A 13,903-nucleotide genomic window follows, 5' to 3' on the forward strand; every position below is an offset into this window, starting at 1 on the left:
ACGAACCTCCCTACATTACAATAGTCATAGAAATTTGAGAAACACATTTATCTTGCCAAGCTGTACTTGATCAGACTGGGACATATAGTATAAATAATTAGCAAATAATGGAAGCCTCAAGGCTCTGACTTATATTCACCATATAATTTATATTCCTTACCTATGTGGTTGTTGCCAGTTTGTGTCTGTAAGTAACTGGACCATTACCTTCTGATTCTACATCATTTGCTCAGTGTCCTTCATCAAGAGGCATCATTCAAACGTGAACAAAGGAATCAGAAGTTTTCACCTCTAAAGTGGACGGCAACCCTCCAAAGGCCACCTCTGTTCTAAAGTTCTTGCTAGAAAAAATGTTTGCTTCTTTCCCTGTAGATCCAGTGGAAAGGACTTGGACGTTGGAGCCAGGGGTCCGGGTTAAAATTTGAGACTCAGCACCTGTTATTTCTTTGATTTTTATCTCTTTTAAAAGGCATGAATTTTCTACCAGTAAAATAAAGTACTAAGACCTAACATGGACTGTTTCTTACCCACTAGACCCTGAACAAATGCTTCCTTGCATTATTTAACTTAGTTATAATAACAATACTCATAAGTAGGTATTATTATTTTTTATCAACTTCTCTTTTTGTTTTCAGTGAGTGGGAAAAAAACCAACTCAAAGCACGCATCCTTGTGATGTGTTAGGCTATGGCAGAGTGACTTCCCATTGATCTTTCTCTTTTATAAAGAATTGATTAATTAATCTTAAAGGCTCAATTCACTTCAGACTTTTAAAAGTCATGGGGGAACAGCCATGATTTCTAAGCACGTCCTAAACTGGGTGCTATTTCTTCTTCTATTTGCAGATAAGGACGTTTCCTGGTCAGGGAGGGCGTGCAGGTCATCCCCGCTCCCATTCCAAGCACATGGCAGCTGTAATTAATAAACTGCCTTCCTCCTTTCCAGAAAACTTAGATGTGATTTCAGAATCCTTCTTCCAGTTCACTCCAGGAAACCACTACTACATGATCAGAGTTAACAGTTGAGATAAAAAAAATACATTTCTCATCCCTACCGCCATCCTTCCCCTATTCTGAAGCTCTGACGATCTTAAAGTATTTAATAATTCATCCCTATCCTTCCTGACATCCCATTGCTGCCTTAAAACTTTCTTTTGTTGTTGTTGTTGTTGTCAATGACAAGAGAAGCACAAGTACATTAGATAATCTTTCACATGGATGAACAAACTCATTGACTATGGTAATTCCATGAACTGGTATAAGACATTTTTCTTTCTCATAATTGTAGGTTCTACATGCTCACTGTAGTAGCTTTCACCCTCTTCTTGGAAATCATGCAAAACCAAAGCTTTGTAACTGAGTTTGTCCTCCTGGGGCTTTCACAGAATCCAAATATACAGAAACTAATATTTGTTGTGTTTTTGTTTGGCTACATCACAACTATTGGGGGCAACTTGCTAATGGTGGTGACCATCAGTTGCAGCCCAGCACTCCTGGGCTCCCCCATGTACTTCTTCTTGGCTTTTCTGTCCATCGTGGATGCATGCTTCTCCTCTGCCATTGCCCCAAAGATAATCATGGACTCTCTCTCTGAGAGGAAAACCATCTCCTTTGAAGGCTGCATGACCCACCTCTTTGCTGAGCACTTCTTTGCTGGAGCAGAGGTGACTGTCCTCACAGCCATGGCCTATGACCGCTATGTGGCCATCTGCAAACCCCTGCGCTACTCTTCTATCATGAGCCAGAGGCTCTGCGGCATTCTGACAGGGGCAGCCTGGACAGGGGGCTTCCTGCATTCCATGATACAAATTCTCTTCACTTTCCAGCTGCCCTTCTGTGGCCCCAATGTCATTGATCACTTCATGTGTGACTTATACCCATTACTGGAGCTAGCCTGCACTGACACTCACATCTTTGGCCTTTTGGTGGTTGCCAACAGTGGGTTCATCTGCATCCTTATCTTCTCCTTGTTGCTCATCTCCTATGGGGTCATCTTGCTCTCTCTGAGAACCCGTAGTACTGAAGGGCAGCAGAGAGCTCTCTCTACCTGTGGATCTCACATTGCTGTTGTGGTTTTGTTCTTTGTCCCATGCATATTTGTGTATGCACGACCTCCATCTGCTTTCTCCTTTGACAAAATAGTAGCCATATTTTACACCATCCTAACTCCCTTGTTCAATCCTTTGATTTACACATTCAGGAATAAGGAAGTGAAAAATGCCATGAGGAAAGTGTGGAACAGAATAATAGTGGCTAATGAAAAATAAAATGTTGATCTTTGAAAAAATTTAAAGTTAAGATTGAAAATTCAAGTTTTCTTATTAGATAAACACTGTATGTCGGTGAGTCTTGTTTGGCAGGTGGTAAAGCAATGTAATGTAAAAAGCACTAACATAAGGGTCAGGAAATAATGTTTTCCCCCTTAGATTACTTATGAACTCTGATCTGGCAGCTCAGCATCCTCAAATGTAAATTGAAAAGAGTTGAATTCTATGCTTACTTGGAATTGAAATGTCAAAAAAGAATGAAATGAGAAATTGTCTCCCAGACTTCTTGCCTCTCAGTAGATGCTTTGGAAAACCTTTGTGCAGGGAAGACAAAACTATCTTAGAGATTAGAAATGGGAACTTACTCAAACTATTTCACATGGGAAAACCTGTATATTTAGGATGCGGATTTCAGCGACTGATGAAAAAAAATCACGACTCAGGAGTGGAAGAGATTAGAGCATTCACAGAACCTCAGCTGTAGGTGTTCTTGTATCACGTCTCTATTTCAAGTGTTTAAAGATAGCAACTTGCCCCTTGGATTTTATGAGCCCCCTCTCTAACTACTTGTATTTTTTGAGAGACCTCATCACTTTCTAATATACCATGTACTTTGTTTACTTATTATTATTATTATTATTTTTGTCTGCCTTCTGTCATGTAATGTAAGCTATGAAGCAAGGAATTATTTTTTTCATTTGTTGATTGATGTAAAATTAGTAATTAGTGTCTAGAACAGCCTGATATAGGAGCTCAGTAATTATCTGTTGAAAAAAATGAATAAGTGAGATATCTTCCCATATTCAAATGTAAGCCTATCTTTAACATTAACACACTAATATTTCAATTTGGCAAAGTGATATAGTTATTGCTTCTATTAGCATTTTGATATTGATGAAACTATAAATCATGCTATGATATAACACAGACCAGAGTATTTAAAATAACTCTGTATTCTAGTTAATTTCCCCAGATCTAAATCTGAATGTAAGGTCTAAAAGTTCTAATAGAAAATAAAGGCACTTTTTGTCTATCTACTATTTTTCTCATTTTTATTCTCAATTTTGTCTCCTACAAAATTAAATTTTGCTTTCAGTGATTTGACTTTAATTCTGAAAATATTTCTTATTTCAATAACATTGTCTACTACCTCAAGTTTGGATGTTAGAGTGGGTTTAATCTAGCCAGAGGGTCTGTATTATTCATTGGAAACCTCACCTTAGTAAGCTACAACTTCCATTGAACAGAGTTTAAATTAGGGCCCTAATTAATCCCGAGACTACATGTGAGGCAGGGGTGGACAAACTGAAGATAGTAGAAACCTCAGTGGTGATTTATCCCTATTTTCACAGTTTCTGTGACGGAATAACCATTATCAACTGCATTCAATAAAGTTCTGGTCTTGATATAACAGAACCAGGATGCCAGTTGGATAATCTAATCATTCAGTCTGCAATGAATTTTAATGCCCTCAGAGTCAATTCACTCAGATTGAAGGAACTTCCAGAGACCACTGACTCGCCTTCTTGCCTTTGTCCAGCTCAGTGCTCTTCTCTGAAACTGCCCTTTGAAACATTTTCTGCCCCCAGAACTGAACAGCTTAGCCATCCCCTCAAAGGCGGGTGTTCATTCAGGGCTCTGGGCCTGGGGAGTGTAACGCAGGAGCCCTTCCCAGGGCTGTTCTTACTCATCCAGCTGGGAAATTTTATAAAATCACTGTGTATGTCATATTAAAATTAACAAGATTTAGATTCATAAGACTTGTTAGAATAATTGGATTCCAGGCTCAGTTCTGTTGCTGATTTACTGTGTGGCATGGGTGATTTATTTCACTTTCTCTATTTGCAATCTTTAAGGAGAACTGATAAAAATACATAAATATTTTTTCTGTACTATCTCTGAGCCAGGCATTCTTTCTTTTCATATGCTATACATTTTAGTATTTATAAAAAGTTTTTAAAACTAAGTCTTCATATTGGCATTTAATTGATGGGGAAGCTGAGACTCAAATACGTTAAGTGACACACCAAAAACCCTTCCTCAGATTCTTCCCGTCCATTTGCAACAAATAAAGTCCAGGCATTGGAATGTTACTTTCTCTACAATGTTTCTCTGAGACACCTGGGCTTGCTAGCTGCCACTAGCCCTGCAGCAACTGTGCAGAGCATGGTGCAATCCATCCATGGCATACTCCAACCTCAGTGTCTGTCCCCAGCTCTCCCCTTCCACCTAAACATACCCTGGACCTCTCACTTCACCGTCATTGAAGGCCATGTCACACCTTGCAGGCAGTTCTTAGACCAGAGTGCTGGGTTGTAACATGGTCTCCCGGGTAAGAAAGCACTTTTGTAATGTAATCTCTCTCACCTTGAATAGCTTGTAACCATCCAAAAGCAAAGATCTAATTCTCTTTCCTGCAAGTGGAAGGACATATCTTTAAAAAAAAAGAAAAAAAGAAAAAGAAAAAGCAGGGGTGGGTCAGTGGGGCAGGACATAACCCAGTGGTAGAGTGTGTGCTCGGCGTGCATGAGGTCCTGGGTTCAATCCTCTGAATTAAGGGAAAATAGTAAAATAAAATAAAATAAAATACTCTTTAAAAAAAGAAAAATACGTAAGACAAAGTATTCAAGAATTCCATTCATTTTCCTTCCTTCTTGTCTTACTCTCTACATTGCTTTAAAAACATAGATAAGAAATGTAAAAACGGAACATTAATAATATAAAATAAATATTGATTATTACTATATGTTTCTTACAAACAGAAAATAGGAAATTCAAGAGGTTGAGAAACTGGCTTAAATTCGCATAGCAGTGGTGAGGCCAGGACTCAAGTCTACCACACATTTCATTTATCTGAGTCTTTAAGTGGCTTCAAAGGCTTCCATGCCTCTAGAAGAGATGGGCTTAAGGAAATTCTACAGAGAAGGGAGCATTTTCCTCATATCAAGTCATAGGGGTTGGAGTTTAGCTAATTGACCCAAAGTTTGCTTTTGTGCTTGGACTGTCTGAGCTAGGTAGCTCATGGAATATCCTTTGGGACTGGGCTGGGAGAAATAGTTTACTTGGAGCTCCTGAGGCTGAAGCCCTGTCTTAGGAAATGTAAACCTTTGTGGGAGTTACAATTAATGTCCAATGTAGCAAAAAGAAAACACTTAAACTCATGATTTTCCAAAAACAGGTATTGTGGGAAGAGAGATGGCTTGATAAACATTTTTTTCTCAAAACACAGAAATAGTTTTCTCCATAAAGTATGCAAGAACCAAATTAAGAAATTCGCTCCATTTTACATGACCCTTCTGTCTACTCCAGTACAGACACTGTTGTTCTCTGACCCAGGGCTTCTGGGGAGACACCTGAGAAGTATGGCCACGTGCAGAGTTTCTTTCCCCAAAACTCCGTACGTCCCATAACCTCTTGTGGTAGAAGGCACTGATAAATCTCAGTGAAGTGTAGTTTGTGTATTTCATTCAGACTTCATATAATTCACCATGTAAGTCAATTAAAGTTGAAGATATGAAAAATACACTTGATTGGAAGTCATCTATTTGGTCCTCAGAAAAGAAGTGAGTGATTCAATCTGTCTGAAATTCTTCCAATTGTCTTCTCAAGATTTCTGCCTTAGAATCTTTGCTCAGGGTGTCTTCTGACAAACAGAGGATCTCCTGGGCGGTATTGTCACCAGTGAAGGGTCATGGTGGTCCAGCATTCCTAAGCCCCCCCGACCTCCGTGTAAAAGTACACTGTTTCCCAAGCATCTCTGCTCACAAGCAAGGCAATGACTGCACCATGGCATTGAGGCCAGCGTGGCAGAAGTTTCTATCCTGGGAATCCTCCCATATGAAGTTCTAAGTCAGTGGTGATGTTTCTGGGACAAAGTCCGTGATAGTACTGTACTTTCTACACACTTGGGTTTTCAGGACTTTTGACAACCTTTCTCTTATGACCACATTCCTGGCGTGGTTTTGGGGAAAGTGATGGTGTGGTGGGTCAGGGAGAAAGAAGCTGAACTTTGTGATGAAATCTTGGGTCAAACTACTGGCTCTTCCATTTTTTGCTCACCTCCCCTCACTATATCTTTCTGTATCCTGTCCCCTGACTCTTCTTTCCTTCGTGTCTGCTCACTCTCCTCTCTCTTGTTCTGACTTTATCTAATCTTTGTTTCTTTCTTCCTCTTCAGTATGATTTATTTAGGCGTTTATTTTCTGCTTTGATATTGGCCCAAACATGCAGTTTAAAGAACTTGATTTTGAAGTCAGGACAGAAATTTAAGGTATCAATTATCATCCTTTTTTGAAGGCTCAGGATTTCTTTTCTAAGATGCAATCTATGTGATGATTTGTATTTAATATTTTACATGACATGTAGCATGAATGCTAGAGAGGAAGGCTATCTAGTCACATCCTTTTCTAGTTCTCACCTGTCTTAGGTAAAACTCCTGCAGCACAAATCAGACTTTGTACTTAGAAAAGGACAGAGCAAATGGCCACACTTACCTTGCAAAAAAATTAAATGTGCAGGTCAAATGAAATAACACAAGCGAAAACTTGTTTAAATGATCAGATTACAGAGCAGGAATAATATATAATCCAGGATTGCCTTATTCAATTAATTATGTGTATATGAAAATCCACATAGTAATATAGGAGCATAAGAGAGAGATGCAGATGTTTATTTATCCAGAGAAAAAAAATTGGAAGGCTTTTGGCACCAAATATATTTCCAAATGTATTTGAAGTGGTTAAAATTTGAACAGGTGAAAGTAAAACTTAAGGATTTATAAACAGAAACAGCTTCCTCTATTGTGATGTACCCCTTAATCAAAGAGGTAGGATGGTCCAGGAGGGTCTGGAAACAACGGATGAAAATGATAAACCTCCGAGGCGACGATCTGATCTAATGAATATATCTTGTCAAGTGCTGCTTTCCTGTCTTTAAGTCCCCAAATCTTTTCTCTCTCTTTTTTTTTTTCCAAATCTTCTCTTTGTTTACTTAAAATGAAACAAAATAAAATTACACGACCTCTTTTATGGCTGTCCACCTGCCAACAAAACTACCTTTTGCTACTTTTTGATTTATTGAAAGTGTGGTTTTTAAGGAGAGGATATCTATGTTACCTGAAGCAATTCATGCTCTTCCCCTTCAATTATTAAACTTGAATAAGAAATATGAAAAAGAAAAATCCAAAGCAAATTAATACAAAAATCAAAAACGCAGTCTGTGGAGACAACAGGATCTGGCTCACAAGCTTCAAAAGAGCAGTGCTATCGATGCAAACCGCAGACGCGCAGGAAAGGGTTGTGCTTTCACAAATATGACTGCGCTTAACGGTCTGTCACGCTGGCTTTGCTCTGCGCTCAGTCTGCCTGCTCCCCCGAAGCTCCCACTGGAAGAGGATTCCATTGTCCACATCGGAGTGAGAACATTTTGTCTTTTCTATCAATCCATTTTATTTAAACTGTGACAGAATTAGCAATTGGCTTCTTCTGCTCTTTGCCACCTCAAGTCAGAGTTTGTTGCACCATAACTTTCTCATTGAAGTTTTGACTTCTGCTTTCCTCAGAGTATAAATCAGACAGTTGAGTTAGGGTGTCCCCATAGTGTAAACACAGCCACCACCTTGTCCATTGGAAATACAGATAGAGGTCGAGTGCATGTGAATACACACGGTTCAAAGCACAAGATGATAACAATACTGTGGAGGTGCAGGTGGAGAGGGCTTTCCTTCTTCCTTCTGCAGTCTGATTACTCAGAGAAGTAAGATGAAAACATAGGAGATAAGCAGCACTGTGAAACTCACCATGCACATGGCCCCGCTGTTAAACACAATGAGTAGATTGATGACATAAGTGTTGGTGCAGGCAAGTTTCAACAAAGGCTGCATATCACAGAAATAGTGACTAATAACTTTGGGCCCACAGAAGGGTAATTTCAGAGCCAAGAGGATCTGTGTTGAAGAATGGATACAAGACCCCACCCAATGCAGCACAGACGCATTGGATCATGATGGTTGTGTATCTCAGGGGCTTAAAATGACCACATAGTGATCAAAGGACATAAGAGTGAGCACCAAGATCTCCATGCACCCAAACACGTGACTTGCAAAGATCTGGGTCATGCATTCATTGTAGGAGATGAATTTCTTTTCAGGTACAGAATCTACAATCAATCTAGGAGCAGTGGTTGTTGACAAACAAGAATCAGCAAAGAATAAACAGAAAAGGAGGAAGTACGTGGGGCTCCCAAGTGTCTGGTTATGTCTTATGGTCATCACAATAAGGAAGCTCGCCAACAGAGTTGTGAGGTATACAAGCAAGATCACGAATACTACTTTCTCCCTTAATACATCTCGTGTTAACTCATATAGAATGAACTCATTCACACGGCTGTTCATCTCCATGGTTACACTGAATATAAGGCAGACATGGCTGAGAAATGATTCATCTGCAAAGAAAACTGGGGATATGGTGCCTTGCAACAACAGTGTATTTGGACTCTGAATTACAACTTTCATATTTCTAATTCCATCAACACTGTAACTCTGTTTCTCAAAGTTTTCATAATTACACTAACGTGGGAAACATTTTTTTTAATGTTGACATTTATGCTTTAACCATGTGCATTGATTCAAGGTCTTCCTATGTGGACCAAGACATTTTTTGGCAAAAAAAAAAAAAAAAAAAAAGCCCACAAGTGATTGTTCCCTCTGCAAAGGTCTGAGAACTAATGACTTGGCTTTACAATCTTGATCAGGTCACTTTAATGTCTTGAAGCTCTTTCCTCATATGACAGTTAGAGATTCTAATAGATATTTTAGTAAGCATATACATGTGTATAGGATATATATGTGCATACAATGTATATGCATCTCAATTATTGAAAAATAATATTTCTATATAATGTAGAAATGATACTTTTGGAGATTCTCTCCTAAGCAAATACATTTCTTGATTTGGACACCAGTTTGCAGTCATGATTCCTGACTTCCTCAGTATCTTAGTTGGATTATGCCTTAAGAAAAAAATATTTTTTTCCATCTTTAGGCTTATTGTGGCTGTAATTTTACCTCCATTGCCAGTTAGGGCACGTAAGCTATTTGGGTAAATCACTGAGGCAGCAATGTTGAGGAAAACCGCTCTGTATTTGAAACAACCCGTTACTTATAACAGGTGCGTGGTATGAAGCTTCACCTCCTATCGATCTAGCCTGTTGTGCTACTTCTTGCATTTCTGTAACTTCTGTCATGTCCTCTCTCATAGCCGATTCTCCTACCACTGGCTTCAGAAGTTTGTGTTCTTCCAGTTTTTCTCTCTGAAACATATTTTAAAAGCATATTTCAGAATTTCAACCTACAAATAGTTCTCATTGTTTTACTTTATTCTCTGCTTATATACAAACATATCTATATAATTTCAATCATCCTATAATATTATTATATTTTCTGATTTTCCTTTTTAATTTTAAAGCCTTTTCCATGTAGTTAAAGAGCATCCATAATGAAATTACCTATTTAGCAAGTATAAATAACAAATCAAAATTTCATATGTTACTTGGAGTGACTTTATGCTTTTGACTCTTGATCCAGAAAATATATAACACAGATTCAGTAAGGCCAGAACTGATTTATCATCAAAATGGGTATCAGAAATCAGGGACAAATTATTAAATAAAATTAAAAATAAAATAAATTAAATCACCAGATTTCCCCTGACACCCGCATGATTGCATCAAAGAAGAAAACACAGCTCCGGGTTTGCCCTGACTCTTACCAGGCGCATTGCTCCTTGGCCTTTCACCACAAAGCCCTCAGCCACCTTCTCCACGTTGGGCTCACAGTCTTAAAGGCACTAGCCGACTGTCACCTCCTTTGCCTGGTATGGAAATAAAGCTGTTTTGCCAGCTTTATCCAAACTCTGTCTCCGAGTTTCAATTTGCGAATGGGGGCTCAGAGGCTGAAGTTCAGCAACAATCCCACCAAACGGCTTCCTTCACCACATCTCCACCCGTGTCATCTCATTCTATAGGGTTCGGCTCTAACAATTGTTTGTGACACTTACACCATTGTTCCTGTAACTTTCTACTGGACATCAGGCATCCTCCTGCCTGAGAACCTTTGGAAGGTTGTTTTCTGTGTCTTAACTGTTCTTCCTCCTTAAATAGGCATGGCCACCTCCTCACTTACTTCTGCTTATTATTGAAATGTGTCTTCTCAGTAACGACTTTTCTGACTTCCCAGAATTGCAGCTCCCACCCACCAGCATTCTGTGACTCCTACTCCTCCATCTCTGCTTAACTTTTACCCTTAGCACTTGCCATTCTCTAACATGGCGCACAGCTGAGTTACTCATTCTGTTTTCTGGTATAGGCACTAGAACACAATTTATAAAGACACAGGGATTTGTGTCTTTAAAAAAATCCCGTTAAGTCTCCAGGGCCTAGGATAGCATCAGGCATATTTTAAGTGGTTGATAAACATTTGTTGAATTAATAAATAAATAATTATAGAAATATATGAACCATACTTACAACTTCAGAAGGAACCACATAATGATGCCAAATAATAAAGAACAGAAGGTAAAAAAATAGAATATAAATATGAAGAGAATACACAAAAAAGCCACAATCTGGTCCTTTGAGTAGAAGAATAGAGTTAGCAACCTCCTACCACGTGGTGGCATTTATATGAGTATGTACCTCTGTCAAAAGTGATCTACTGTACGTTTTAAAATGGTGCATTCTACTGTATGTAAATTATACCTTAAGAAGTGGATTTAAAAATAAAAATATGTTTATATTAATTTGCTTTGGATTTTTCTTTTTCATATTTCTTATTCAAGTTTAATAATTGAAGGGGACCCTTCCAGTGTGAACTGGAAGTAGGAGAGAACTCCCTGACGAAGCCAGAGGGGCTTCAGTCCGGCCAGGGCCCCAAGAGCGGGGCCTCGCACCTAATGTGATAACATCATGACCAAGTGGGATTTATCCCAGGAATGCAAGATGGTTCAACACATGCAAATCAATTAATGTAATAAACCATATTAACAGAATGAAGGGGAAAAAACCCATATGATTATAATTTATGCAGAAAAATATCTGACAAAATGCAATACTCTTTCATAACAAAAACATCCACAAGCAGCTGTAGAAGATAACGTTGTCCACCTGGCCCTCACCAGGCTTCTATGGAACAGCCAAGGCTAACACCACACTCAACGGTAGAAGACCGAAATCCTTCCCCTGGTATCAGTAACAAAGCAAGAAGCAAGAATGTCTGTTCTTGTCAGCTCTCCTTGAGCTGTGAGCTCCCTGAGCTTTCCGGCCCTTGGCCTTGGCTCTGGAAGCCCCTCCCCATCTCTGCCAGTCAGATCTCAAAAGTTGAATTCAGCCTCAGAAATCTGGGGTTGGCCCTCTGAGTCCCACTGCCCTGCCTCCCCCAGGACCTTCTCTCTGGGCCCTGGATCTTGGTCTGGTCTCCTCTCTGGGCAGCTCGATCAGGCAGGACCAAGCCTTTCTCACCCAGCAGGGTCCAACCAAGAGGCCTGGGGTCACGGTGATGTTGGCTGATGGGCTACACCATTGCCTCCTGAGATCCACCAACCACGAGGCTCCCCCATGGGGCACAGGTGGACTCGCCGACTTGCCTGGCTCTGTCTGGACCTCCCCCCTCCACATGGCAACAGAGCACCAGGCCTCCCGGGAAACGGCAGGTGGATCACCCCCGTCACCCCAGGTGAGCCAGCCTGCACCCAGCAACAAAGCTGCCTTGTGCTGCCCGCCCCGACCCGCAACCTCAGTGGCTAATTCGCACGCCTAGATGCTCTTGAAGCATTTCTGGGGCTTGTCTTTCACGTGAGTTGCAAGTAGGAACCTTGGAGCACAGAACCTCCTGGTTTCGGCTCTCGGCAGGGACTTCCGTCTGGGTCCCAGGCCAAGTGCGGGCTGATGGGACGGGTGCCAGGCTGCTCCGTACCAGGCCACCACATAGGTTTGCAGAAGCTAAGAGCCCAGCTTCAGGGAGCCTTTGTTTGGGGGGAGCCCAGGGGCCAGGGGACCCGTGCAGCCTGTCTGGCCCGGGGCAGACGATGTCCCTCTCTGAGCCTCACGCGTGAATCGCGGGGTAGGACTCCCTTCATGGTGTTCCAACATTCTGAGTAGCAGAGCCCTTTTGCCCAACTAAGCCTTCTGTGGAACCCCAGCTTGTAAAACCCGTCACAGCAGTGCTGCTCCGCAGAGGTGGGTCGGAGGGTCCGAAGCCCCTGCCCTGAGCCCAGGGCTACAGGGGACACATCCCGATGTCCTCCCTTCTCTGCCCCCACCTGGGAAAAATGTGTGAGTGGGAAAGCACTGCTGGTCTGTGGCCGCCCCTCGAGTCGGCCACACCAGTGGTTCAGGCCCCACACACTCCTCCCTGCAAACACGCTGGCTGTCGGGGGAAGAGGGTTTGGGATTCAAACACTCCCTGGAGTTCTGTGTGGCGAGATCTCGCCTGAATATTCTGTTTGATTTGACTCAAAAGTAATCGCTGAGCCCTAGGGTGTGCTTGGCTCCTGGACGTGACAGAAGGATGTCCAGCCTCGTTTCCTCTCCCAGAAAGACCTCGTGGACCCTGAGGACGGGCTGAGGGCCTCGCCAGGGTCCCCCAGCCCGGAGAGTCCCTGGAGCCAGCACTTACTGCTCTGTTCACAGGGCAGCCGGGCAACAGCGGGAGCCCAGCAGATGCACTCGCCGGACAAAAGCTCCACCCGAACTCCTAGTCTTGTAACAACCTGAACCCAGCCAGGGCCTGGGCCCGGGGGGAGGGGCGGACTGTGTCCCAGCATCGCTGGAACGGTCTGGCTGGATTCGTCCCGCTCGCCGGTTTGCTTTTGCTGTTGGGTGTTGTTTTCTGTTATTTGCGGCATTTTCTCATTGAACCAACGTCTGGAAAATATCCATCCATTGACTGGGTCAGCAAACATCACTGTATCCTGGGCTGTGGTGGTGACAAGCCAGCGGTGGTCCCCTCCCTGGGGCGTACGTGCCAGAGGAACCAACCAAAAGCCTGGGGGACAAGCCAGGTCTGGGGACGGGACGGACAGTGACTGGGTGGCCGCTGCAATTTAGAGCCTGGGAGGGTCTCTCTGAGCTGGTGACCACCAAGCTGAGACTCAAAGCAACAGGGCAGCCACTCGGAGGTCTTCAGGAGACTGTCCCAGGCAGAGGGCATGTCCCCCGCCCCAGAGGCAGATCGGAGGACAGGAGGGATTCCAGGGGTCTTGGGCAGCCCCTGAGGAAGACGGAGGTGAACCAGACAGTCCTGGGCAGGAAGGGCTGGGCAGGGACAGAGAAGAGTCAGGAGACTGGTAAGAGCCATGGCTTACTGGACGTTCACGCCTCACCGAGGCTCTGCTGGCGCTCAGGATGGAGGGCCCTCGGAGCCGGGGACCATGCTGACCCCGACCAGCCTCAGGCAAGTGCTTCTTGGTTGGCGCACAGCCCGCAAGTGTGAACCGAGGTGCCAGGCCCACTCCACCCCAGGGTGGTCCTCACTAGCCAGCCAGCAGTCACATCTGGTGGCCTGGGACACAGTCGTCACCTCTGCACTTCTCCCTCAAAACCCAAATTCTGGCTGCAGCAGCCGTGCTCCGCCTTGTGTGCCCC

General features: G+C 42.6%; 1 protein-coding gene across 1 annotated transcript; it reads left to right on the forward strand.

Annotated features, from left to right (window-relative positions):
- The first annotated feature begins 1,333 nt into the window (after positions 1-1,333).
- Positions 1,334-2,266, forward strand: LOC140690502 (olfactory receptor 4C15-like). Its single transcript, XM_072952339.1, has one exon. The coding sequence runs from the start codon at positions 1,334-1,336 to the stop codon at positions 2,264-2,266; it is 933 nt and encodes a 310-aa protein (XP_072808440.1).
- The last annotated feature ends 11,637 nt before the right edge of the window (positions 2,267-13,903 follow it).

This window comes from Vicugna pacos, chromosome 30, assembly GCF_048564905.1.
Source record: "Vicugna pacos chromosome 30, VicPac4, whole genome shotgun sequence".
Lineage (NCBI taxonomy): Eukaryota > Metazoa > Chordata > Mammalia > Artiodactyla > Camelidae > Vicugna > Vicugna pacos.

What these genes read in the sequence shown, in the direction of transcription:
- LOC140690502 (XM_072952339.1), top strand. Translation starts at nt 1,334, where the DNA reads ATGCAAAACCAAAGCTTTGTAACTGAGTTTGTCCTCCTGGGGCTTTCA.